Source organism: Macaca mulatta, chromosome 8, assembly GCF_049350105.2.
Source record: "Macaca mulatta isolate MMU2019108-1 chromosome 8, T2T-MMU8v2.0, whole genome shotgun sequence".
NCBI classification, from domain to species: Eukaryota; Metazoa; Chordata; class Mammalia; order Primates; family Cercopithecidae; genus Macaca; species Macaca mulatta.
This window is the reverse complement of record NC_133413.1, coordinates 135,398,986-135,424,908: the sequence shown is the minus strand read 5'-3', so window position 1 is coordinate 135,424,908 and position 25,923 is coordinate 135,398,986. Positions and strand designations below refer to the sequence as shown.

Genomic DNA, 25,923 nt, shown 5'->3' with positions numbered 1-25,923 from the left:
AGAAATAATCAATCCAACAAATGATTCAACATTCCTGTCCCTAAAGTCTATCTCTGGCAAAATTATGAGCAACTAAGGGCGGACAGAAAAGGAAAATAGTATTTCCTTAACACCTACGATATGCCAAGTTCACCTCATTCACTGCTCACCAAATCTACAAGGTAGGTAAGTACAAAATACAAAGCTAGAAAGTGACTGAAATTTAAATTTGAAACAAGTTTTAAACTTGTCCTGTGGAGTCCAATCTGAAGCTCAGGGTAGTGAATTATCAGGACACGTTTCATTTTATTTATTTATTTATTTATTTTTTATTTATTTTTTTTTTGAGAAAGGTCTTGCTCTGTCACCCAGGCTGGAGTACAGTAATGAGATCTTGGCTCACTGCAACCTCCGCCTCCTGGGTTCAAGCAATTCTCCTGCCTCAGCCTCCCGAGTAGCTGGTACTACAGGCACACACCACCACACCTGGCTAATTTTTTTTTTTTATTATTTTTAGAAGATGGAGTTTCACCATGTTGGCCAGGTTGGTCTTGAACTCCTGACCTCAAGTGATCCGCCTGCCTCAGCCTCCCAAAGTGTTGGGATTACAGACATGCACCATTGTGCCCAGCCAGGACACTTTTTAAATGTCCTCTAAGGTTAGTGTGAGGATACACCCAGCCTCCTATCATAGCAACTTTCATTTACAAACCAGCCCAAGGAGACACTGGGATTATACAATCTAATCCCGCAGACTTTATTCATTGGTGAAAACCCCTCAATCAAAACCCATAAACACTTCATATGCCAGGCTTTGTGTTGGGCTTAAGGGTTACAAAACTGGATCCATTCAGTCACAAAAATGGATCCATATCCTGGAAGGGTGTACTCTTACACATTAGCATAAAACACATAAGCATATGACACCCACCCAATAACTATTAAGCACGACTATGTGCAAAGCACTGTGTCAAACTTCACAGAGCTTGCATTTTCACAGAGAAAACATAACCCACTTTAATCTACTGTTATCTCTAGCTTTTCAGATCATCTGTTAAGTTTGAAGATTAAGGATTCAGTAGAGTAAGTGTAGTTCCAGAGCTGCCAAGGAGAAAGCAGCCAACCAAAAAACTGCGTGTTTTCCTACAACTGGATTGTCCTCACATTTGCCCCTCCCACTGTCACATGACCTCTGCTAAACACATGTTAGGCATCAAGTAAATTTTTGTTGAATGAATGGTTATACTGCTTGAAAGAATAAATACATAAAATCAAATACAGAATTTTAAAAAGCATAGTAGTCCCCCTTATCTGCTGGGGACACATTCCAAGACTTCCAATAGATGCCTGAAACCAAGGACAGTACTGAACCCTATACGTACTAAGTTTTTTCCATACACAAAGTTTATGTATGATAGAGTTTAATTTTATCACATAAATTAAATGATACATTTTAATTTATAAATGAGGTACAGTAAGAGATTAACAATAACTAATAGAACAATTATAATAATATACTGTAATAAAGTTATGTGAATTTGGTCTCTCTCTCAAAATATCTTATTGTACTGTACTTACCTTTCTTCTTGAGGTGATGATGAAAGAGTACAATGGCTTCATGATGACATGAAATGAAATAAATGATGTAGGCATTGTGATGTAAATGGAAAACTCCAGAAATAATTTCTAAGTTTTAAACTGCCTGCTGTTCTGAGTAGGATGACAAAATGTCTCACTATCCCACTATTTCCAGCCTGGATTGCTATAAATCACTTAGTAGCCATCTCAGTTATCACATCTACTGTTGTGGTATCATAATGCTTATCTTCAAATAATCCTTACCATACTTAATAAAGGCCCCAAAGAGCAAGAGTAGTGATGTAATATTTTCACACCATGGTTGATCAAGGGTAACTAAAACCCCAGAAAGCAAAACCTTGGATAAGGGGGGACTACTGTAATGACAGTCTTGTTGTTACCAAATGCTATGATTTGAGTGTCCCCACCAAAACTCATATTGGGACCTTAATTCTCAGTGTAGCAATGTTGGGAGGTGGAACCTTTAAGAAGTGGGGCCTAATGGGAGGCATCTGAGTCACGGGGGCTCCCTCTGCTCTTATAGGCAGCGTGCTGCCAATTCTTGTCCGCGAGTGACCTCTCTCTCTCACGGGAGACCTCTCACATGAGACAGGATTAGTTTCTGAGAGTGAGCTGTTATGGAGTGATTGCAACTCTCATGTCCTGCCCCTTTGCATGTGCTGTCTTCACCCTTGACCTTCTGCCATGTTATGACACAGCACAGAAACCCTCAACAGAAGCAAGCAGATGTTGGCCTCATGCTCTTGAACTTTCCAGCCATCAGAATCATGAGCCAAATAAAACCTCTTTTCTTTATAAATTACCCAGCTCAGGTATTCTGTTATGGCAACACTAAGGAGACTAAAGCACCATGATTTCAGAAAATGAGACTGGCTGAGATCAATGATTAATGCATAAAGGGTAACAGTCACAGTACCGCTGTACTCCACTACCTCTCACCTCTCAAGTTTCTAGTGCTGTAGAAACTTCTACAGCACTAAGGAGAAGGCCCATTTGGTAGACCCAACTTGGATAACTTGGGATGATGGGAGTTAAGACTTTACCTTAATTACTACAGAGACTTATGCTTACACGCCCTCTGGTAGGCTGTGCAGCAGTTAGGGAGTGAGTTCCCTCCTATAGTTGTGAGTACATGCATTGACATGGCTGTCCCTATGCTATGGCATGGAAAATATATATGAGCTCCTTCTTTGAGTAGGAAAAATATACATTATAGGTGTCTTCTATTTAATTAAAAAGAAACCATGAAATAAATCACTTGTAAATAAAGAATGCTTTCTTTATTCACATGCTGAGTCCTTTATGCTAGCAAGAAAAATAGAGAATATAGAATTTCTTTCTCATGGAGCTAAACAAAGAGTCTACTTGCTGATTAATGAAACTGAGATAAACGCATCACATATTATGTTTGACTATGTTATATTCTCCATCATAAGGTACAAATCTCTTTTTTGTTTTCCTCATTTTCAATCCAAAGAGACAAGGATTTTTGCCAAATTGTTCTACTAATGGAGCCCATCTTAACCCATCTAAGATGTGAACATCTTTATTCTGGTAGACATCAAGGTTTGTGAAATAGATTTTATATATTACCAGCCATCATAGTACATTGTATAGGTGATGGTGACAGAACATAAATTGTACCTGTTATTAATCTCTTCAGATGCAAATTAACTTATATTGAACTTGTGATTTTGTTCTTTTCCAGTTTAAACCAAATTCTTTGTTTCATGAATAAAAAGAAAATTTAGTAAAATTTCCTGTTTTTTTTGTTATAGCTGCTTACAAGGTGAATAAAATAAAAGTGTTTTAGACAGTCTGCAAACAATATAGTTCTGTGCTTTTCCAATATTTTATCCGTTAAAATTCCTGAAGTTGATCATAAAGAATCTACAAGTAAGATAAGTTTGGGACTGTACTACTACTTCTACTTTCAAAACATGTGGATAACTTTTTTTTTCAGTTTGTTTCAATTAATAATAGCAGCAGCAAGTAATTACCATTTATTGATACCCTGCTATGTTTAAGCACTGTGCTATATGATTTGCAAACATTCATTTAATGTTTATGGTAACTCTGTAAGGCAGGCATTATTTCTGTTTTACAGATGAGGGAACTGAGGCTCAGAGTGGCTACCTGCCACAGAGCATGTGATTGATTTTATATCACCCCAACCACTGCTGCCTTGTAACTGAATTTCAGCCTCAACAGCAAACTCCTAAGTTTATCAGCAAACTCCTAAGTTGATAACTCCTTGGTTATCAAGCATTAATCAAACTATTAGTTACTATAAAAACTTGTCCTGAAATATTACAATTTAATAAAATTTGGGCAATACCAGATAACATACAGAGACAGAAAAATACTCAGGTGAGGTCATATAAAAGCCAATAATGGGCCGGGTTTGGTGGCTCACACCTGTAATCTCAGCAGCTTGGGAGGCTGAGGAGGAGAACTGCATGAAGCCAGGAGTTCAACACCAGTCTGGGCAACATAGCAAGACTCTGTCTCTACAAAAATTTTAAAATTAGCTGACTGCAGTGGCGTGCACTGTAGTCCTAGCTACTCAGGAGGCTGAGATGGGAAGATCCCTTGAGCCCAGGAGTTTGAGGCTGAAGTCAGCTATGATGGTGCCATTGCACTACAGTCTGGTTGACAGTGTGAGACCTTATCTCAAAAAAAATTAATGAATAAGGGCCGGGTGCGGTGGCTCACACCTGTAATCCCAGCACTTTGGGAGGCCGAGGCGGGTGGATCACGAGGTCAGGAAATCAAGACCATCCTGGCTAACAAGGTGAAACCCCGTCTCTACTAAAAATACAAAAAATTAGCCAGGCGTGGTGGTGGGCACCTGTAGTCCCAGCTACTCGGGAGGCTGAGGCAGGAGAATGGCATGAACCCGGGAGGTGGAGCTTGCAGTGAGCCAAGATCGCGCCACTGCACTCCAGCCTGGGCGACAGAGTGAGACTCCGTCTCAAAAAAAAAAAATTAATGAATAAGAAAAAAATAAAAATAAAAGGCCAATAATGCCTAATGTTTTCCCCCTTTTCTGAAAGTAGAAAATTTCCCCCAAATTCTTCTTCAATACCTTTATTTGTTAGTTTTTGCTTTATTTTTGTAATCAAATAACAATACAAAAACACACAAATACCCTGCCAGTATCAGGTGCACCACAATCATGAAAGATAAAATAATCCCCATGCAATTAAATGACCATCAGCTACAGACCTTTGCAGCAGCTACAACTGACCCATTCTGGCTTCACATTCATAATATGCATCTCTGCATATTATTCATAAAATATATTCTGAATCCAAAAAATTAGATGAAATCATGGGCAACTCAGGAGTCCTAACCTTCCTACTTGTCTACCTTTTGCACTAGTAGGAAATAAAATGGGAGGAAGGGAATAGGATATATCTAATAATTTCCAAAGCATCATTCCCATAAGAATGAGTAGGGAAGATGGGGCCTCAGTTATCAGATCCATATACCAATTATGTCAAGAGGCAAAAGAAAACTGTCAGTACTGAAGCTAAGAAGTCTCACTACTCCTTAATGGCAAACTGTCCTTGGACACTGGCTCCGAATTAGTGAGTTAATTATTAGAAAAAAAACCAAGTTCTTGAGCTGACCAAGAATTACATAATGGGATAACTTGGGGAAAAGGCTCTTCATTAAAAATTGTAAGACAGAATTCAGGAATCCTGCCTTCTCTTCTGGCTTTGGTCAAGACAGTGAGGTCATATCACTAGATAACTCAGTCGGCAGCACATGAATTAGAACACACAATCATTAAAATATCCAATCTCTAAACCCAGTGTCTTCAATACTGTATCCCAGTTCTACTCTATGTTACAATTCCTTTTGGAGAGCAAACCCTCCAGAACACATTTCTACAGTCTTTATAGGAAATATTTATGGGTCTGTCAAGAATAATGATCTTGAATGAAAGAACCTTCTATAATATCCAATACAGCAGCTGCTGGTCACATAGAGCTACTGAACACTTAGAAAGTGGCTAGTGTGACTGAGGAACTGGATTTAAAATTTCAGTTAATCTTAATACAAATAGCTACATATGGCTAGAGGCTATGGTATTGGACAGTATAGTTCTAGATGCTACAATAGTTTTATTTTTAGTGACTAAAAATGCATTTGAAAAAAAAAAATCTTTTCCTTCTTAAGCCCCAACAAAATAGCCAGGAAATCACATTATTTGCTCAAAAATACCCTTTCTCTGGGTAAACCCCTGAGGCTGGTAACGATGTATCTCTACCTAGTAAACGAAGATAAAATAAAGTAATTCAATAGCAATTCTAGCTTCAGGTTCTCACGGTTCCTTTGCTTACTCTCAGGATTACTCTGTACATTTCTTTTGAAGCTATTACTATCTTACCTTAAATTTTTTAAAGTCCTCCTTTCTTCATCCTTGGTGGATGAATCTCTCACTGGACAGATCCAATAACCTGGTGATTGGGGTCTTCCCATCCTTTAAACTGGGAGGTTGACTTTTTCCAAATGTTTTAACAAACACATCAAAGAAACTTTATAGCACATCAATCACAGAATACCTACATTGTCGTGGTCCAACAAGGAAGAAAAAACCATTCCTTCCTTTGGGACTCAGGAAGATGAATTTGGTACTGAAAATGAAGGGATGAGGGGCACTTCCCCTGAACAGCTTTTCCAAGTCCATTCACGAGGAAAATCCCCAACGTCAGGAGACTCAAAAGGCTTTTCTACATGAATTTTCCAATGCTGACTGAGGTAGGCACTTCTGCTGAAGCATTTCTCACAGCTGGTACATTTGTAAGGTTTTTCCCCTATGTGGGTCCTCCGGTGCCTGATGAGGTTAAAGCTCTGACTGAAGCATTCACCACAATCAGGACATTTATAAGGTTTCTCTCCTGTATGTGTCCTTTGGTGAATCACCAGGGTGGAACTCTGACTGAAAGTTTTCCAGCACTCAGAACATCTGTAAGGCTTTTCTCCTGTATGTGTTCTCTGATGTCTAATGAGATGGGAGCTAAGGCCAAAACTCTTTCCACATTCACAACATCTATATGGTTTTTCTCCTAACTGCATTCTGCATTCTTCTATCACATTGCAGTTCTGACTCAAACTTTCTTCATATTCAGAACTTTCATAGGATTTCTCTCCTGTGTGCATTTTCTGGTGTGTAATAAGGTTTGAACTACGACTAAAATTCTTCCCACATTCTGAACATTGATAAGGCTTTTCTCCTGTATGTATTCGCTGATGTTTTATTAGAGTAGAATTACAACCAAAGCTTTTTCCACACTCAAGACATTTGTAGGGCTTCTCACCTGTGTGTGTCCGCTGGTGGCGAATGAGGCTGGAACTCTGACTAAAACTCTTCCCACAATCAGGGCACTTATAAGGTTTTTCTCCAGTGTGAGTCCTCTGATGTTCTATTAGGACATAGCTATGACTGAAGCCTTTTCCACAGACAGAACATTCATATGGTTTTTCACCTGTATGTGATCTGTGATGCTGAATAAGGTGAGAGCTGCTGCTGAATCTCTTCCCACACTCGGGACATTTATAGGGTTTCTCTCCCGTGTGAGTTCTCTCATGGATAATAAGATGGGAGGTATTGCTGAAGCTTTTCCCACATTCACCACACTGGTAGGGCTTCTCTCCTGTGTGCATTCTTAGATGCTGAATCAGGTGAGAACTGTTACAAAAGCATTTTGCACACTCAGAGCATTTATAAGGCTTTTCTCCTGAGTGGGTCCTCTGGTGAGTACGCAAATGAGAACTATTACTGAAGCTTTTCCAACATTCGGAACATTTGTAGGGTCTGTCTACAAAGGATGAATTCTGCTGCACACAGACATTGGTATGTTCTCCTGGGTCCCATTCCTGGTGACTGGGTTTTTCCTCCTCTTCAGCTATAAAATTTCCCCAATTCTCTGACTTGCCATCACTCTCATAGGAATCATGACACCAAATCTCATCTTGAACCCATGTCAGTGGCATTTCTTTTGCATCCTCATGTTTATAATGTTGTGGTCTATGTCTTTTAGACCATTCTGAAGGTTTCTCTTTAAGTTTATCTGCCTTAGGATTATTGTGGTGAACAGTTTTCAAATTATTCATACTTTCATCTCCTGCAAGAATAAACAAATATTCTAACCATATTCTGCACCTCTGCCAGAGACACAAATTCTAAAGTGCAGTGGAAGAGAGGAAATAACACTGTAAAACCTCATAAATATTTCATATAAAAAAGTTTTTAAAGACAGTTTCACTTCTTTTCCTCTGTTTACCAGAAGCAGGTGGATTTTTTTTGTACTTAGCAACTACACTAATGCATTATTTGAACCATTATTGGCAAAGGGAACATCAATCTAAAAAGAAATGCATTAAATTTTGTTCTAGAAGACTTAAGAGAAAAAACAGGATTGATGTGAATAGGAGTGAAATTGAACAGGATACCATCTCAGGTAAAAACTAGACAATAGCTTTGCTAAAATCTGAGCAAATGCTATAGAAATAACCATAGCCATTATTTATTAAGAACAGTAGCTTTGGATGGGGTATTTCACTAATTCTAAAATATATGTGAAATCGGTATTATTCATTTTCTTAAAGATGAGAACAATGAGGCCAAAATAATTAACACAGCTTATAAGTGACAGAACAAGGAATTAAATTAAGGTTTGTCTCATTCTAGTGTCCTGTTCTTTCTACATCAAATTTCCTAAGGATTCAGACCATCGTCTTGATCCCTCACCTGTGAAGGGGCTTTTCAAACTCTCCCTCTCCATAAAGCTGTTAGAATCTGAAACCAACAGTTTTTTTTCTTGCTCCATCACAATGATCACAGCCAAGTTAGAGATCAGAAACCCTGTGGAAGAAAATAAATTATGTTTGAAGGTACATGTTAAAGTTTATGCTTCCTCCTTCCTTCCCAACCATTCCAACACAACAATAGGAGGCACAGAATGTTCCATGAACCATACTGAAAATAAGAAAAACAACTCTTAGCAGCCCTTTTAGAAAATCTTATCTCAGATCCAAGTGTTTAGAATTAAGGGTTAACCCTGAAATAACAATGCAAAAAAGTAAATCTTTGGGGGGGCACGCCCAAGATGGCTGAATAGGAACAGCTCCAGCCTCCAGCTCCCAGCATGAGCAACACAGAAGACGGGTGATTTCTGCATTTTCAACTGAGGTACCGGGTTCATCTCACTGGGGAGTGCCAGACAGTTGGCGCTGGTCCGCAGGTGCAGCCCGACCAGCGAGAGCTAAAGCAGGGTGAGGCAGCCTCACCTGGGAAGCGCAAGGGGGAAGGGAATTCCTTTTCCTAGCCAAAGGAAATTGAGACACACAACACCTGGAAAATCGGGTAACTCCCACCCTAATATTGTGCTTTACCAAGGGTCTTAGCAAACGGCACACCAGGAGATTATATCCCACAGCTGGCCCAGAGGGTCCCACACCCAGAGAGCCTCCCTCATTGCTAGCACAGCAGTCTGAGATCTAACTGCAAGGCAGCAGCGAGGCTGGGGAAGGGGCGTCCGCCATTGCTGAGGCTTAAGTAGGTAAACAAAGCCACTGGGAAGCTCTAATTGGGTGGAACCCACAGCAGCTCAAGGAGGCCAGCCTGCCTCTGTAGCCTCCTCCTCTGGGGACAGGGCATAGCTAAACAAAAAGCAGCAGAAACCTCGGCAGAGGTAAATGCCCCTGTCTGACAGCTTTGAAGAGAGCAGTGGATCTGCCAGCATGGAGGTTGAGATCTGAGAATGGACAGACTGCCTGCTCAAGTGGGTCCCTGACCCCTGAGTAGCCTACCTGGGAGACATCCCCCACTAGGTGCAGACCAACACCTCACACCTCACATGGCGGGGTACACCCCTGAGATGAAGCTTCCAGAACAAGAATCAGACAGCAGCACTTGCTGTTCAGCAATATTCTATCTTCAGCCTCTGCTGCTGATACCCAGGCAAACAGGGTCTGGAGTGGACCTCAAGCAAACTCCAACAGACCTACAGCTGAGGGTCCTGACTGTTAGAAGGAAAACTAACAAACAGAAAGGACACCCACACCAAAACCCCATCAGTACGTCACCATCATCAAAGACCAAAGGCAGAGAAAAACCACAAAGATGGGGAAAAAGCAGTGCAGGAAAGCTGGAAATTCAAAAAATCAGAGCACATCTCCCCATCCAAAGGAACGCAGCTAATCACCAGCAACGGAACAAAGCTGGACAGAGAATGACTTTGACGAGCTGAGATAAGAAGGCTTCATTCGATCAAACTTCTCAGAGCTAAAGGAGGAACTAGGTAACCAGCGCAAAGAAACTAAAAACCTTGAAAAAAGAATGGATGAATGGATAACTAGAATAATCAATGCAGAGAAGACCTTAAAAGAACTGATAGAGATGAAAACCATAACACGAGAACTACATGACAAAAGCACAAGCTTCAGTAACCGACTCGATCAACTGGAAGAAAGAGTATCAGCGACTGAAGATCAAATGAATGAAGTGAAGCGAGAAGAGAAGTGTAGAGAAAAGAGAGTAAAAAGAAATGAACAAAGCCTCCAAGAAATATGGGATTATGTGAAAAGACCAAATCTATGTCTGACTGGTATGCCTGAAAGTGACAGGGAAAACGGAACCAAGTTGGAAAACACTCTGTAGGATATCATCCAGGAGAACTTCCCCAACCTAGTAAGGCAAGCTAACATTCAAATTCAGGAAAGACAGAGAACGCCACAAAGATACTCCTCGAGAAGAGCAACTCCAAGACACATAATTGTCAGATTCACCAAAGTTGAAATGAAGGAAGAAATGTTAAGGGCAGCCAGAGAGAAAGGTCGGGTTACCCACAAAGGGAAGCCCATCAGACTAACAGCAGATCTCTCGGCAGAAACTCTCCAAGCCAGAAGAGACTGGGGGCCGATATTCAACATTCTTAAAGAAAAGAATTTTCAACCCAGAATTTCATATCCAGCCAAACTAAGTTTCATAAGTGAAGGAGAAATAAAATCCTTTACAGACAAGCAAATGCTAAGAGATTTAGTCACCACCAGGCCTGCCCTACAAGAGATCCTGAAGGAAGCACTAAACATGGAAAGGAACAACCGGTACCAGCCATTGCAAAAACATGTCAAAATGTAAAGTCCATCGATGCTAGAAAGAAACTGCATCAACTAGCGAGCAAAATAACCAGCTAATATCATAATGACAGGATCAAGTTCACACATAACAATATTAACCTTAAATGTAAATGGACTAAATGGTCCAATTAAAAGACACGGACTGGCAAATTGGATAGAGTCAAGACCCATCAGTTTGCTGTATTCAGGAGACCCATCTCACATGCAGAGACAAACATAGGCTCAAAATAAAGGGATGGAGGAAGATCTACCAAGCAAATGGAAAACAAAAAAAAGCAGGGCTTGCAATCCTAGTCTCTGATAAGACAGACTTTAAACCATCAAAGATCAAAAGAGACAAGGAAGGCCATTACATAATGGTAAAGGAATCAATTCATCAGGAAGAGCTAACTATCCTAAATATATATGCACCCAATACAGGAGCACCCAGATTCATAAAGCAAGTCCTTAGAGACTTACAAAGAGACTTAGACTCCCATACAATAATAATGGGAGACTTTAACACCCCACTGTCAACATTAGACAGATCAACGAGACAGAAAGTTAATAAGGATATCCAGGAATTGAACTCAACTCTGCACCAAGCAGATCTAATAGACATCTACAGAACTCTCCACCCCGAATCAAGAGAATATACATTCTTCTCAGCACCACATCACATTTATTCCAAAATTGACCATATACTTGTAAGTAAAGCACTCCTCAGCAAATGTAAAAGAACAGAAATTATAACAAACTGTCTCTCAGACCACAGTGCAATCAAACTAGAACTCAGGACTAAGAAACTCAATCAAAACCGCTCAACTACATGGGAACTGAACAACCTGCTCCTGAATGACTACTGGGTACATAACGAAATGAAGGCAGAAATAAAGATGTTCTTTGAAACCAATAAGAACAAAGATACAACATACTAGAATCTCTGGGATACATTTAAAGCAGTGTGTAGAGGGAAATTTATAGCACTAAATGCCCACAAGAGAAGGCAGGAAAGATCTAAAGTTGACACCCTAACATCACAATTAAAAGAACTAGAGAAGCAAGAGCAAACACATTCAAAAGCTAGCAGAAGGCAAGAAATAACTAAGATCAGAGCAGAACTGAAGGAGATAGAGACACAAAAAACCCTCCAAAAAATCAATGAATCCAGGAGCTGGATTTTTGAAAAGATCAACAAAATTGATAGACCGCTAGCAAGGCTAATAAAGAAGAAAATAGAGAAGAATCAAATAGACGCAATAAAAAATGATGAAGGGGCTATCACCACCGACCCCACAGAAATACAAACTACCATCAAGGAATACTATAAACACCTCTACACAAATAAACTAGAAAACCTAGAAGAAATGGATAATTTCCTGGACACTTACACTCTCCAAGACTAAACCAGGAAGAAGTTGAATCCCTGAATAGACCAATAGCAGGTTCTGAAATTGAGGCAACAATTAATAGCCTACCAAACAAAAAAAGTCCAGGACCAGACGGATTCACAGCCAAACTCTACCAGAGGTACAAAGAGGAGTTGGTACCATTCCTTCTGAAACTATTCCAATCAATAGAAAAAGAGGGAATCCTCCCTAACTCATTTTATGAGGCCAACATCATCCTGATACCAAAGCCTGGCAGAGATACAAAAAAAAAAAGAGAATTTTAGACCAATATCCCTGATGAACATCGATGCAAAAATCCTCAATAAAATACTGGCAAACCGAATCCAGCAGGACATCAAAAAGTTTATCCACCATGATCAAGTGGGCTTTATCCCTGGAATGCAAGGCTGGTTCAACATACGCAAATCAATAAACGTAATCCAGCATATAAACAGAACCAAAGACAAAAACCACATGATTATCTCAACAGATGCAGAAAAGGCCTTTGACAAAATTCAACAGCCCTTCATGCTAAAAACTCTCAATAAATTCGGTATTGATGGAACATATCTCAAAATAATAAGAGCTATTTACGAAAAACCCACAGCCAATATCATACTGAATGGGCAAAAACTGGAAGCATTCCCTTTGAAAGCCCAAGACAGGGATGCCCTCTCTCACCACTCCTATTCAACATAGTGTTGGAAGTTCTGGCTAGGGCAATCAGGCAAGAGAAAGAAATAAAGGGTATTCAGTTAGGAAAAGAAGAAAGTCAAATTATCCCTGTTTCCAGATGACATGATTGTATATTTAGAAAACCCCATCATCTCAGCCCAAAATCTCCTTAAGCTGATAAGCAACTTCAGCAAAGTCTCAGGATACAAAATCAATGTGCAAAAATCACAAGCATTCTTATACACCAGTAACAGACAAACAGAGAGCCAAATCAGGAATGAACTCCCATTCACAATTGCTACAAAAAGAATAAAATACCTAGGAATCCAACTTACAAGGGATGTAAAGGACCTCTTCAAGGAGAACTACAAACCACTGCTCAGTGAAATAAAAGAGGACACAAACAAATGGAAGAACATACCATGCTCATGGATAGGAAGAATCAATATCGTGAAAATGGCCATACTGCACAAGGTAATTTATAGATTCAATGCCATCCCCATTAAGCTACCAATGACTTTCTTCACAGAATTGGAAAAAACTGCTTTAAAGTTCATATGGAACCAAAAAAGACCCCGCATTGCCAAGACGATCGTAAGCCAAAAGAACAAAGCTGGAGGCATCATGCTACCTGACTTCAAACTATATTACAAGGCTACAGTAACCAAAACAGCATGGTACTGGTACCAAAACAGAGATATAGACCAATGGAACAGAACAGGGGCCTCAGAAATAACACTACACATTTACAACCAATGGATCTTTGACAAACCTACAAAAACAAGAAATGGGGAAAAGATTCCCTATTTAATAAATGGTGCTGGGAAAACTGGCTAGCCATATGTAGAAAGCTGAAACTGGATCCCTTCCTTACACCTTATACAAAAATTAATTCAAGATGGATTAAAACTTAAATGTTAGACCTAAAACCATAAAAACCCTAGAACAAAACCTAGGCAATACCATTCAGGACATAGGCATGGGCAAGGACTCCATTACTAAAACACCAAAAGCAACAGCAACAAAAGTCAAAATACACAAATGGGATCTAATTAAACTAAAGAGCTTCCGCATGGCAAAAGAAACTACCATCAGAGTGAAGAGGCAACCTACAGGATAGGAGAAAATTTTTGCAATCTACTCATCTGACAAAGGGCTAATATCCAGAACCTACAAAGAACTCAATCAAATTTACAAGAAAAAAACAAGCAACCCCATCAAAAAGTGGGCAAAGGATATGAACAGACACTTCTCAAAAGAAGACATTCATACAGCCAACAGACACATGAAAAAATGCTCATCATCACTGGCCATCAGAGAAATGCAAATCAAACCACAATGAGATACCATCTCACACCAGTTAGAATGGCAATCATTAAAAAATCAGGAAACAACAGGTGCTGGAGAGGATGTGGAGAAATAGAAACACTTTTACACCGTTGGTGGGACTGTAAACTAGTTCAACCATTGTGGAAAACAGTGTGGCAATTCCTCAAGGATCTAGAACTAGACATACCATTTGACCCAGCCATCCCATTACTGGGGATATACCCAAAGGATTATAAGTCATGCTGCTATAAAGGCACATGCACATGTATGTTTATTGCAGTACTATTCACAATAGCAAAGACTTGGAATCAACCCAAATGTCCATCAGTGACAGACTGGATTAAGAAAATGTGGCACATATACACCATGGAATACTATGCAGCCATAAAAAAGGATGAGTTTGTGTCCTTTGTAGGGACATGGATGCAGCTGGAAACCATCATTCTCAGCAAACTATCGCAAGAACAGAAAACCAAACACCGCATGTTCTCACTCATAGGTGGGAATTGAACAATGAGATCACTTAGACACAGGAAGGGGATCATCACATACCCGGTCCTATTGTGGAGGGGGGGAGGGATAGCATTAAGAGATACACCTAATGTAAATGACGAGTTAATGGGTGCAGCACACCAACATGGCACATGTATACATATGTAACAAACCTGCACGTTGTGCCCATGTACCCTAGAACTTACATAATAAAAAAAAAAAAGTAAATCTTCACATTAAAGGTTTGAGGATCAAGCTTCAAAGACAGAATACTAATCCTCATTGTCCACGCATAGCTTAGAAACACTTTTAATTTAAAAAACAAAGTATATTTTTTTAAAAGACACCAATAAAACTTTTATAAAGACTTCAAGGAATCAATATGCAGGCATAAGCAGCAGCTAAAGAAAAAAAAGCACGCTGTTTAGTTTCAAAAGAATAACTTGGTCTTGACAGAAGGAAACCTTTGAAGTCAATTTCAAAGGAAAGTTAGGATTTACATAACCAGTAAAGAGAAATTAGGACAAAGCAGAGGTGGAATAATTATAGCCAATAACCCTGCAATATAAAAAGAAGCCTCAAGAGGACCTCTTCCTCCTTGCACTTAGTTCCTAAGTCTACCATATTCACAATACCCATTTCAGCCTAAACTTTGTCTTCTGGAGCCAACAATCAGTAACCTATTTTAAGGGACTAGAAAATGTTCCACCCTGGCTATGCAGTGAAACCTCGTTCTCTACTAAAACTACAAAAAATTAGCCGGGCGTGGTGGCACGCGCCTGTAGTCCCAGCTACTCACGGGGCTGAGGCAGAAGAACCGCTCGAACCCAGGAGGCGGAGGTTGCAGGGAGCCGACATGGTGTCACTGCACCACTCCAGCCTGGGCGACAGAGCAAGATTCCGTCTCAACAACAAAAAATAAGAAATAAAAAGAAGAAAATGATGTGATCTACCACAGGAAGGCAGTGACATATGGACTTCTGGCATCCATTTCAGAATATAAAGAATATCATTATTTGGGAGAAAAATAAGGACATAAAAGGATATACAAAAGCACACATTTTAAAAACCAAAAAAAGTATCTGTACTTATATTGTATTTTCACCATTGCTGCCTATTATGTGCCAGGTAGTGAATGAAATAATTTCCACACATTTGTCATTTAATTCTTACAATAGCCCTCTGAGGTGTATGAACAACTACCAGCATTTTACAGGATGAGTTTAAAAGGTATTAAGAAACTTTCCTAAGGTCACCTAGAAAGTGGTAGAGCAGGATTGAGCTCCAAGTCTGTTTGGATGCTGACCTTTTTCACCCTCTTACCTATGATCATAAACTAGAATGGGAAGCAGAGCTGGGCATAATGCCAAACTACAAATAATCCTCAAAGAGTCCCTTTATTTTAGAATATATTGACTGGCGTTTTAGAAAACAGATCTACATTCCTAAACCTTGTAACAAAGTGAGTCGACATTCCATAAGCACACTCAGCAAGCAGGGATTTGTTCTAGAGAAACGTGAAACTAGTCTACTAGTATCCCCAGTGTCTGAGTGAGGGGAGGGAAAAAGCCATACACCTGAATGCAAAAAAAGGAAGGGGGTGGAGTTGTTCGAATAGAGTTACATATTTTGCTGTCCTAAGTTACATATTGTTATCAAAGTATTTACAAAAGAAGCATGAGTCTGGGTAACACATTACCACCCTCCCCCCCTCCATTTTCCCTACTAAAATACTATTAAATTTGGCAGCAAACGAGCCCCCGGAACAGTGGCTCAGCAAAACGGTGGCAAATGCAAGGCCATAAAGGGTTGCCATTAAGATGTCTTTCCACGGGGAAGGAGTGTTTTCACTGTTACAGAGCAACTAGCTGATCAGAGTGGGGCCGTGCTTTGATCAGAAATCCTCCAAAAATGCACTGCCTGACGCCTAGTTTTAACAACCAATGGCAGGGACAAGTTGGAGACGCTGGGGGGTGAAGTTCCAGGATACCAAACGGTCTCCGGCCGACAGGATCCCTTAAGGGACCCCGCGGACAAGGATGACGGTGGCCCGCCGGTGGGAGATGCTGGGCCTTCGCCCCTGGCAGCAGCGGGATCTCTCTCCGGATGTCCACTGCAGCCTGGACGGAGCTGTTTCCACTCCTCTAGCCCGCAACCCTCGGCTCCCTTCCCCCCAAGAAGGAACTCACTGTTCTGGGTGCTACACCCAAGGCGCCCTGCACCCCCAGCAGTCGAGGAGGAAGGCGCCCCCTCTCCCTCTAACCCCACCAACCCAGGGTCCTAAACTCTCAAACCCGGAAGGCAGAAACAGGAAGTTACCCCCAGCTCCCCTGGCGGCTTTGCTAGAGCCGCTCTAGGAAGCAGTGATGGCCAACTCTCGTTGATCTTAACCCTTAGGGTCCTGGACCAGAAGGAGCGTGGGGGTGGATTTCCTTTCCTTGTGCTGTGACAGCTGTGAACCTCATTCCTGTCACTTGTTAGGCGGCTTACGACAGAGGCCTGATTGGAGCTTATACCTTTCCTTGCCATCAGAATATCATCAGATTAATTATCATCACTATTAGAATAAAAATCAATCTAGTATTTTTTTTTTTTTTTTTGAAACGGAGTCTCGCTCTGTCACCCAGGCTAGAGTGCAGTAGCGCGATCTCGCCTCACTGCAAGCTCCGACTCCCGGGTTCACGCAATCCTCCTGCCTCAGCCTCCCGAGTAGCTGGGACTACAGGCACCTGCCACCATACCCGGCTAATTTTTGTATTTTTAGTAGAGATGGGGTTTCACCGTGTTAGCCAGGATGGTCTCGATCTCCTCACCTCGTGATCCGCTCGCCTCAGCCTCCCAAAGTGCTGGGATTACAGGCGTGAGCCACCGTGCCTGGTCTCATTCTAGTATTTTTAAACACTTACTGTTTCTGTTCCCACCGCTGTGAGCGTGGATATATATTTACTTATCTGTGAAAGTTAGAAAGCCAAGGCATCCATTCACATATAAAACAATTCGTTTACAAGTCACCCTTATTAACTCCTGGAGAAGTATTTAATCCCTCCTTTTTCATTACAGAGAAAATAGAAGCCAGTCCCTTCATCTCATCTCTACCAAACATAGCAATCCACTCAAGTCTGCACACTGCCATTCTGTTTCTTCCTGTTACAACACAGAGTTCCTCTTTGGCGGTTTTTTTTTTTTTTCTTTTTGGGTTTGTTTTTGTTTTTGTTTTTGTTTTTTTGGAGATAGAGTCTCACTGTGTCCCCCAGCCTGGAGTGCAATGGCAGGATTTCGGCTCACTGCAACCTCTGCCTCCCTGGTTCAAGCAATTCTTCTGCCTCAGCTCCCGAGTAGCTAGGACTACTGGCGTGCGCCACCACGCCCAGCTAATTTTTGCATTTTTAGTAGAGACAGGTTTCACCATGTTCGCCAGAATGGTCTTGATCTCTTGACCTCATGATCTGCCCACCTCGGCCTCCCAAAGTGCTGGCTTTTTGGCATTTTAATAAGCCCTTTACTGGTACTCACTTTCCTACCCATCTTCTTGGAAACTTCACACTACCAACCAAACTCACAATCCCTCCACCCCATCCCCAATGGTCCCTCAGCTTTTCTTTCCTCTTTTTACTCACAATGTTTCCATTTCACCAATTTTCCACTGACCTTAACATTTCTCCTGCAACAACAACGAAAAATCACTAGCATCACCAATGACCTCCATGATGTCAGTTAGTGCAATTGGTATTTTTTAGTTCTCAGGTCCTTTTTCAGGAGGTTTGATATGGCTAAGGACTCGTCTTCTAGAAACAGTCTTCTGAGGTGATACCACATTCTCCTCCTTTTCTTCCAACATCTCTAGTCAGTCCTGTTAGTCTCTTTTCCAAGTCAGTCCCTCGAGATCATCCTCTCCTCTTATCACTGAATGTTCTCTGCCTAGGCAATCTCATCCACTCCCACATTTTCAAATACCACCTAGGCAGACAACTCAAAAATTTGCTTCTCCAGCCCAAGCTACATGGGTGAGCTCTTCACTCATAACTAGTGGTCTACTTGGCATCTCATACAGGAAGTCTCAATAACACCTCAAAACCAAAATGTCAAAAATCAAAATCATAATCTGTCTTCTCTCTCACTGTTCTTCTCCGTATACACATATAAACACAAAATAAAACAAAATAAACCTGTTTCTCCTCCAATATTCTTTCAACCATCCATCCAGTTATATGGAAACCCAAAAGTCCTTCTTTTCACTTCCCTTTCCTTACCTTCCATATACAATTCATAAATAAGCCTCATCCATTGTGTAATAAATAATTCTCACCTGTAGTTGTTTCTCCTAACCACCTGGGCCACCTCTATTCTGGCAACCATCACCCCTCACTTGGAAGGATTTCCATGCCCTCCTAACAGTCCTATAGATACCCATCCTTGCTCCCTCTCATTCACTCTTCCCTGTTGAATCCGGAGGTATCTTTTCCAAAAATGAATCTGATTCTTCCATGTTCCTTTACCTAACTGATGCTTACTCATCCTTCAGATTTCAGCTTACACATCACTTTCTCACAGAAGCTTTCTAGGCTTTTCTACATGCTCTTCTCCTACCATATCTTCTTTTTCCATTGTAGCCCATGTAATGACTGCAACTTTATGTTTGTGTGATTGATGCATTATTTTGCCGGTCCATCCAGATAGCAAGTTCCATGAGAACAGGGCCTGCCTCCACTTTTGCTTATGATTCTATCTTACAACATAGCACAGTGCCTGACTCCTTCATTCATTTATTTAACAAATATTTGTTGAAAGCCTACTGTGTGCCTGTTACTGTGTTATCCTCTATACTGAGGATACACCAGGGCACCAAACATTGTGGGGGAGATCATAAATGAACATCAACAAAAAGTAAACAAATGTATGTTAAGCAGTGATGAGTATTAGAAAAAGAAGTAAAGGAAGTTAAAGAAAGTGTACTATTTCAGCTGATCAGGGAAGTCCTCTCGGTAGGGAGATATTTCAGCAGAAGTATGAAGGAAGAAAGGCATGGGCCTCATCATTATTTAAGGGAGGAACAGTTAAGACAGGAACAGTAAGAAAAAAGACTCTGAGATGGAAACTCAAGAAATCATAAGGAGCAGAGCAAGTGAAATGAACAGTACTTGGAGATAAGGTCAGAGAAGTTTCAAGAGGCTAGGTCATAATCATATAGACCATAAGTGACAGACACAGAGATGCATCACTCAGACTCCAAGGAAGTTCATGTTGCCCACCTTTGAGAGTGCTGTGAGCAGAAAGCTTTCAGCTGTTGGCTCCCTCAGGAGTGCTTCAGTTTCAGAGAATAGCCTTTCTGGAGCTCATGCCCTTTCCAAGGCAGCCCACGTCTAGTGACTGATCAAGGCAGAAATATAAAAGCCTGTCCGTGTTGTCCAAAGCAGGATAACTCTTAAATGCACTATTTCAGCTTCCTGTGTGTTGTTTGTTTTTTAAGACAGCCTTACTCTGTCACCCAGGCTGGAGTGCAGTGGCACAATCACGGCTTACTGCAGCCTCGACTCCCCAGGTTCTAGCAATCCTCCCATCTCAGCCTCTTAAGTAACTGGGGCTAAAGGCACGTGCCACGATGCCCTCCTAATTTTTTTAATTTTTTTGTAGAGAGGGGGGTCTCACTTTGTTTCCCAGGCTGGATGTGAACCCTTGGGCTCAAGCAATCCTCCTGCCTTGGCCTCCCAAAATGTTGGGATTACAGGTGGAGCCACAGTGCCCAGCCAACTCCTGAATTCTTGATGGCCTTGAAGGAGGAATCTGTTGTCAAGCCCAAATTGCAGGTCTTCCCCCTCTGCTCAATCCTGATTCCTTTCCCACCTTTCCACAGGTTTGGATACCAAGGCCATTTCCTAATCAACACCCTGGACTCTAAACTCAGTCTCAGAATCTGCTTCCTCAACAAACAAACAAATGAACAAAAACCTCCAAAATACATACAGAAAGTGAAATGTCCTCTCTCATCCCTGCCCCCAGCCATCCAGTTCTTCTCTCCACTGGGGCAACCAACGTTGTATGTTTCTTGTGTATTATTCACAGATACGCCATATGTGAGCAAATACCTGCCTACCTACTTATATACATACATATACACATACATAGGTAATGAATAAAGATAGGTGACAGATATTCATTCATTTCATTTGCTACACATATGATAGTAAACTATTCACTTTGTTCTAAATTTTAGTTTTTTCACTTAACAACATATCATGGGGAATTTTATTTTCTTCTCTTTTTTTTTTTTTTAATTTTTGAGGCAGAATCTCACTCTGTCCCCAAAGCTGGAGTCCAGTGGCGTGATCTCAGCTCACTGCAACCTCAACTTCCAGGGCTCAAGCAATCCTCCCACCTCAGCCTCCTAAGTATCTGGGACCATAGGTGTGTGCTACTACCAGCTAATTTTGTTTTGTTTTGTTTTGTTTTGTAGAGACAGGGTCTTACTATGTTGCCCGGGCTGATCTCCAACTCCTGGGCTCAAGCAATCCACCTGCTTCAGCCTCCCAAAGTGCTGGGATTACAGTCATGAGCCACTGCACCCAACTGAAAGTTTTCTATAATAGTACAGACATTTATCATAGAGCTCCCAGTGTTCTTTTTTTTTTTTTTTAACAGTTGCATGCTATTCTGTTGTGTAAATATACCAGTATTTATTCATCTATTTTTTATATTGCTTCTGAACTTATACTATTACTTATATTGAAATGAATAATTTAACCTTTTTTTTTTAAAGCTGTGGTGGATATTGTGTATTGACTTGCTCAATATCCATTACCACTTTTTTTCATTATGCATTCCTCCTGAGAAGAGTTGGTGTTATGAACTGAATTGTGTCCACCGAAAATTCTTTTTTTTTTTTTTTTTTTTTTTTTGATATGGAGTCTCACTCTCTGCCCCCCTAGGCTGGAGTAGAATGACACGATCTTGGCTCACTGAAGCCTCTGCCTCCCGGGTTCAAGCAATTCTCCAGCCTCAGCCTCCCGAGTAGCTAGGATGACAGGTGTGCACCACTACAACTGGCTAATTTTTGTATTTTTATTAGAGGTGGGGTTTCACCATGTTGGTCAGACTGGTCTCGAACTCCTGGCCTCAAATGCTCTGCCTATGTCAGCCTCCCAAAGTGCAGGGGTTACAGGTGTGAGCCACCACACCCAGCCTTCATTCAAAATTCTTATGTTGAAACTGTAATCCCCAGTGTGGCTATATTTAGAGATAGGGCCTCAAGGGAGGTGTTTGAGGTTAAGTGACGTAATAAGGGCGGGGCTGTAGTCTGCTAGGACTGGGGTCTTTGGCAGAAGAGGAAGAGACACCGGAGACATCTCTGCCTGTGTACACACAAAGGAAAGGTCAGGGGAGAATATAGCAAGAAGGTGGCCATCTGCAAGCCAGTAAGAGAGTCCTCATGGAAACTAACACTGACAGTACCTTGATCATGGACTTCTACCTTCCAGAAGTGTGAGAAAATGAGGCCATGCACGGTGACTTACACCTGTAATCCCAACACTTCAAGAGGCTGAAACAGGAGGACCACTTGAGCCTGGGAGTTTGAGACCAGTCTAAACAAGAGTGAGACTCCATATGTACAAACAATTAAAAAAAAAAAAAAAAAAAAAAAAAAAAAAGCTTTGCATGGTGGCACATGCCTATATTCCTAGCTACTCAGGAGGCTGAGGCAGGAGGATTGCTTGAGCCCAGGAGTTCAAGGCTCCAGTGAACCATGATTGCACTACCGCACTCCAGCCTGGATGACACAGTGAGACCCTGTCAAAAAACAAAAGCAAAAACCAAAAAACCAAACCCCAGAACTGTGAGAAAATGAATTCTGCTGTTTAAGCCACTCAGTCTGGTATTTTGCTTTGATAGCCTAAACGGACTAATACAGTTGAAAAAGCTAAACATTACATTTCTGAGACTTCTTTGAAGGTGTAATTGCCATAGTTGTAGCAGCAGCTTTGATTGACACTCCTGGAAGCTCAGTCTGCAGTCTATTTCCTCAGTCCTCTCAGTGATTCCAAAAGTCCTTTAATCCTTGTAATATATCTTTTATTCCTGATGTCAGTTCAAGTGAATTCTATTCTCTGTAACTGACTCTAGTTAGTACACAGCTAAATTGCTAGGAAGGCTCTTGATTTGGGGTTGAGGGCACATGGACAAAGTTTGTGTGTTCCCTGGAGTCGCAAACTTGCAGACAGAACTTCCAGCTGGAGAATGGCTATATGGTGTGTGTAAGCAGGCTGAGGCTGGCACCACAGGTCCAGCTCAGAGTTTAATGAAGAGTGATGCTTGCCTTCTAATTATCTACTCTAGCCATGAGCAAACTGTTATCGGAAGATGGAGGAAGGGGATCCTTGTTATGTCGTGGCAGAAATTTGGCAACACTGTCACCTGTGCTAACACGTAGAAAATAAGAAATTCACCTAATCAACTCCAACATCTTGGTCAGGGGTTGGCAAATTCATTCTGTAAAAGTCTAGAGAGTAACTATTCCATGCTTGTGGGCCGTATGATCTCTGTTGCAACTACTCAACTCCGCCATAGTAACTCGAAAGCAGCCCATATGCAAGACTAGTATACAAGCATGGGTGTGTTCCAATAAAACTTTCTGTGTGAAAATAGACAGCCAGGCATGGTGGCTCATGCCTGTAATCCCAGCACTTTGGGAGGTGGAGGTGGGCAGATCACTTGAGGTCAGGAGTTTGAGATCACCCTGGCCAAAATGGTGAAACCCTGTCTCTACTAAAAATACAAAAATTAGCCAGGTGTGGTGGCACATGCCTGTAATCCCAGCCACTCGGGAGGCTGAGGCAGGAGAATCACTTGAACCCGGAGGCAGAGATTGCAGTGAGCCAAGATTGCACCACTGAACTCCAGCCTGGGCGAGAGAGTGAGGCTCTGTCTCTAAATAAATAAATAAATAATAAATAAGGGGGCAGCCTGCCTGCCAGCTGACCTCTGTTCTAGCTAAAGAGATTTCAAGATAGAATATTAAGCATGCCACTTGGCTTCCTCTCATTGCCTATGGTAAAATGCAAGAGAAAAGAGATAAGCTGAAGAACCAAGCCTTGAATATATAGGAGCTAGAAACTGCTGCGTTGGAAACAATTTGTTTTTCCACATCCCAGCCTCTCCAGATGGCAAATAGTGTTAAAATTAAGAAACGGCTTCTGAGTAAAGATCAAATATTGGGCACCGCTAGGAAAGAGTGTTCTAAGTAAGTGTCAGCAAACTACGAAAGACCTGTGCAGGTCTTCCTTCAGAACGTGCCTTGAAGCACTTCTGTGTTAAACAGTGGGATACCACAGAGTCTTAAGGGCCTTGATCCCAGCAACCACATAAGGAAGCCAAGGGAGAAAAGGGCTTATCTCATGAAATTTGTGGGCATACTTTTTGTCTAATAGAGTGAATGACATATCAACACACCAAAAGCCTCAAGATTTCTGAAAGTATCCTGTCAACTGGGATCGATAGGCACAGAGACAGTACAAAACAGCAAGAGGTCTGCAGAACCCCAAACTTCTACTGGCAGGAAGCAGGCTGAGAAAACTACTCAGGCACAAATATGGGTTACTATCATCAAGATAGTATCTAAATTTCAGGACGTTCCCGTTCTGGCTCGTCTCTAACCACCATGCTCCTCCCACTAGATGCAAAACCGCTTGTGGTTCTCAGAACATAGCTTGCTCTTCTGTACCTCTATGTCTTACCCTCTGACACAATGGTACTGCCCCCTGTCACTCCTACTCTTGCCTCCTCCCCTACCTCCCATCCATCTGTATAGCAAATGTCCCCTCCTTCTCATCCGAAATATCATCTCACCAATTAGCCTCCCTTGACTCTCCCGGGAATACTTAAACCTTTTCTCCTCCCCAACTTGCCCAGAGGTTCTGAACCAATTGAGAAACCTGTTGAGAAACCAATTGAGAGTACCGACACATGTATTAGATAGGGATCAAAATGATCAGCTTTGTCGCAGGTAAGACTGGATTGGGGAGATAACCTGGGGGCCCAGGCCTCCTACTTCATCCCCATGCATTAGACTAACTTATGCTCTCATTGCCTTGGAAGAAAATCCTGCCCAAGAAATTGTACTAAGCACATGTACAAGAAGCAGAGAGCAGGTAGCAAATGCTCTGTGGGTAGGAAGATCTTAGAGAACTCAAGAGTCTACACCACACATGTTCAGTCTTTTCTGCTCCATCTCACCCATCATAGAAGACAGTTTTCCTGATCCTATAAATGAGTAAGGGGTAACGACGGGGACAATGAAATGAAGGGCAGAGGATACCTTCTACTATTTCCAATAAAACAGTTTTTCTTTTATGGGGCTATAGGAATGTGGGGAACAGGAAAAAATGCCTTTCTTTTACATCTATAAGCTTCTGGAAAAGCCATTTAATAAACATCTTTGGCTGAATTCAAGAATCAATAAATGAGGCTAGGCATGGTGGCTCACACCTGTAATCCTAGCACCTTGGAAGGTCAGGGTGGGTGGATCTCTTGAGGTTAGGAGTTCAAGGCCAGTCTGGCCAACATGGTGAAACCCCATCTCTACTAAAAATGCAAAAATTAGCTGGGCATGGTGGCAGGTGCGTGTAGTCCTAGCTACTCGGGAGGCAAAGCCAGGAGAATCGCTTGACCCTGGGAGGTGGAGGTTGCAGTGAGCCAAGATCGCACCACTGCACTCCAGCCTGGGCAACAGAGTGAGACTCTGTCTCAAAAAATTAAAAATAAAAAAAGAATGAATAAATGAATTTGCTCACCAGATTGTCTTACATTGTAGTATGCTATGTGGACATCTGTCATCCAGGCTAGCAGTAAGCAATGCGAACACAGCAATCTTGTTTCATTCTTACAATGAGTAAATAAACTCTTAGGGTATGATGCCTGGAGGACATTAAGGGCATGGGAAGTATGGAAAATTTATCAGGTTCCTTTATAAACGTTTACTTTCATTTCCTTTGTTCTTTCATTCACTTACTAAACAAGTATTTACTCTCTCTTCATGTTTACTCCTGGAAAGGGTCATTCTGACAGGAGTTTGTAGAGATTGCCCTGACTTCTGGCCGGCTGACACAGGGCACTGGAAGAGTGAGTTTTTGCCTTTCCCCAGCCATGGCTGTTTTCATGCATCAGTGTCAATAAGAATAACAGTTGAAACTGTGTTGATATGGGTGTCTTAAGGAGTGTTCTCAGTTTCAAGTTACAGACTATGTGACTCACACTGGTTTAAACCATAAGAACTTTATTCTTCACTTAAGAAATGTTTAAAGCAGGCAGTCCTGTGATGGGTGGAACAGCTCAGTGA

At 41.4% G+C, this 25,923-nt stretch overlaps 1 protein-coding gene across 1 annotated transcript; it reads right to left on the bottom strand.

Annotated features, from left to right (window-relative positions):
* Positions 1-4,667: 4,667 nt before the first annotated feature.
* ZNF572 (zinc finger protein 572) lies at positions 4,668-16,898 on the bottom strand. The gene is made up of 3 exons (XM_028852906.2): positions 16,787-16,898; positions 8,342-8,455; positions 4,668-7,715 (listed from the first exon to the last, which is right to left on the bottom strand). The coding sequence occupies exons 2-3, from the start codon at positions 8,418-8,420 to the stop codon at positions 6,205-6,207; spliced, it is 1,590 nt and encodes a 529-aa protein (XP_028708739.2). The 5' UTR covers positions 8,421-8,455; positions 16,787-16,898; the 3' UTR covers positions 4,668-6,204.
* Between the last annotated feature and the right edge of the window lie 9,025 nt (positions 16,899-25,923).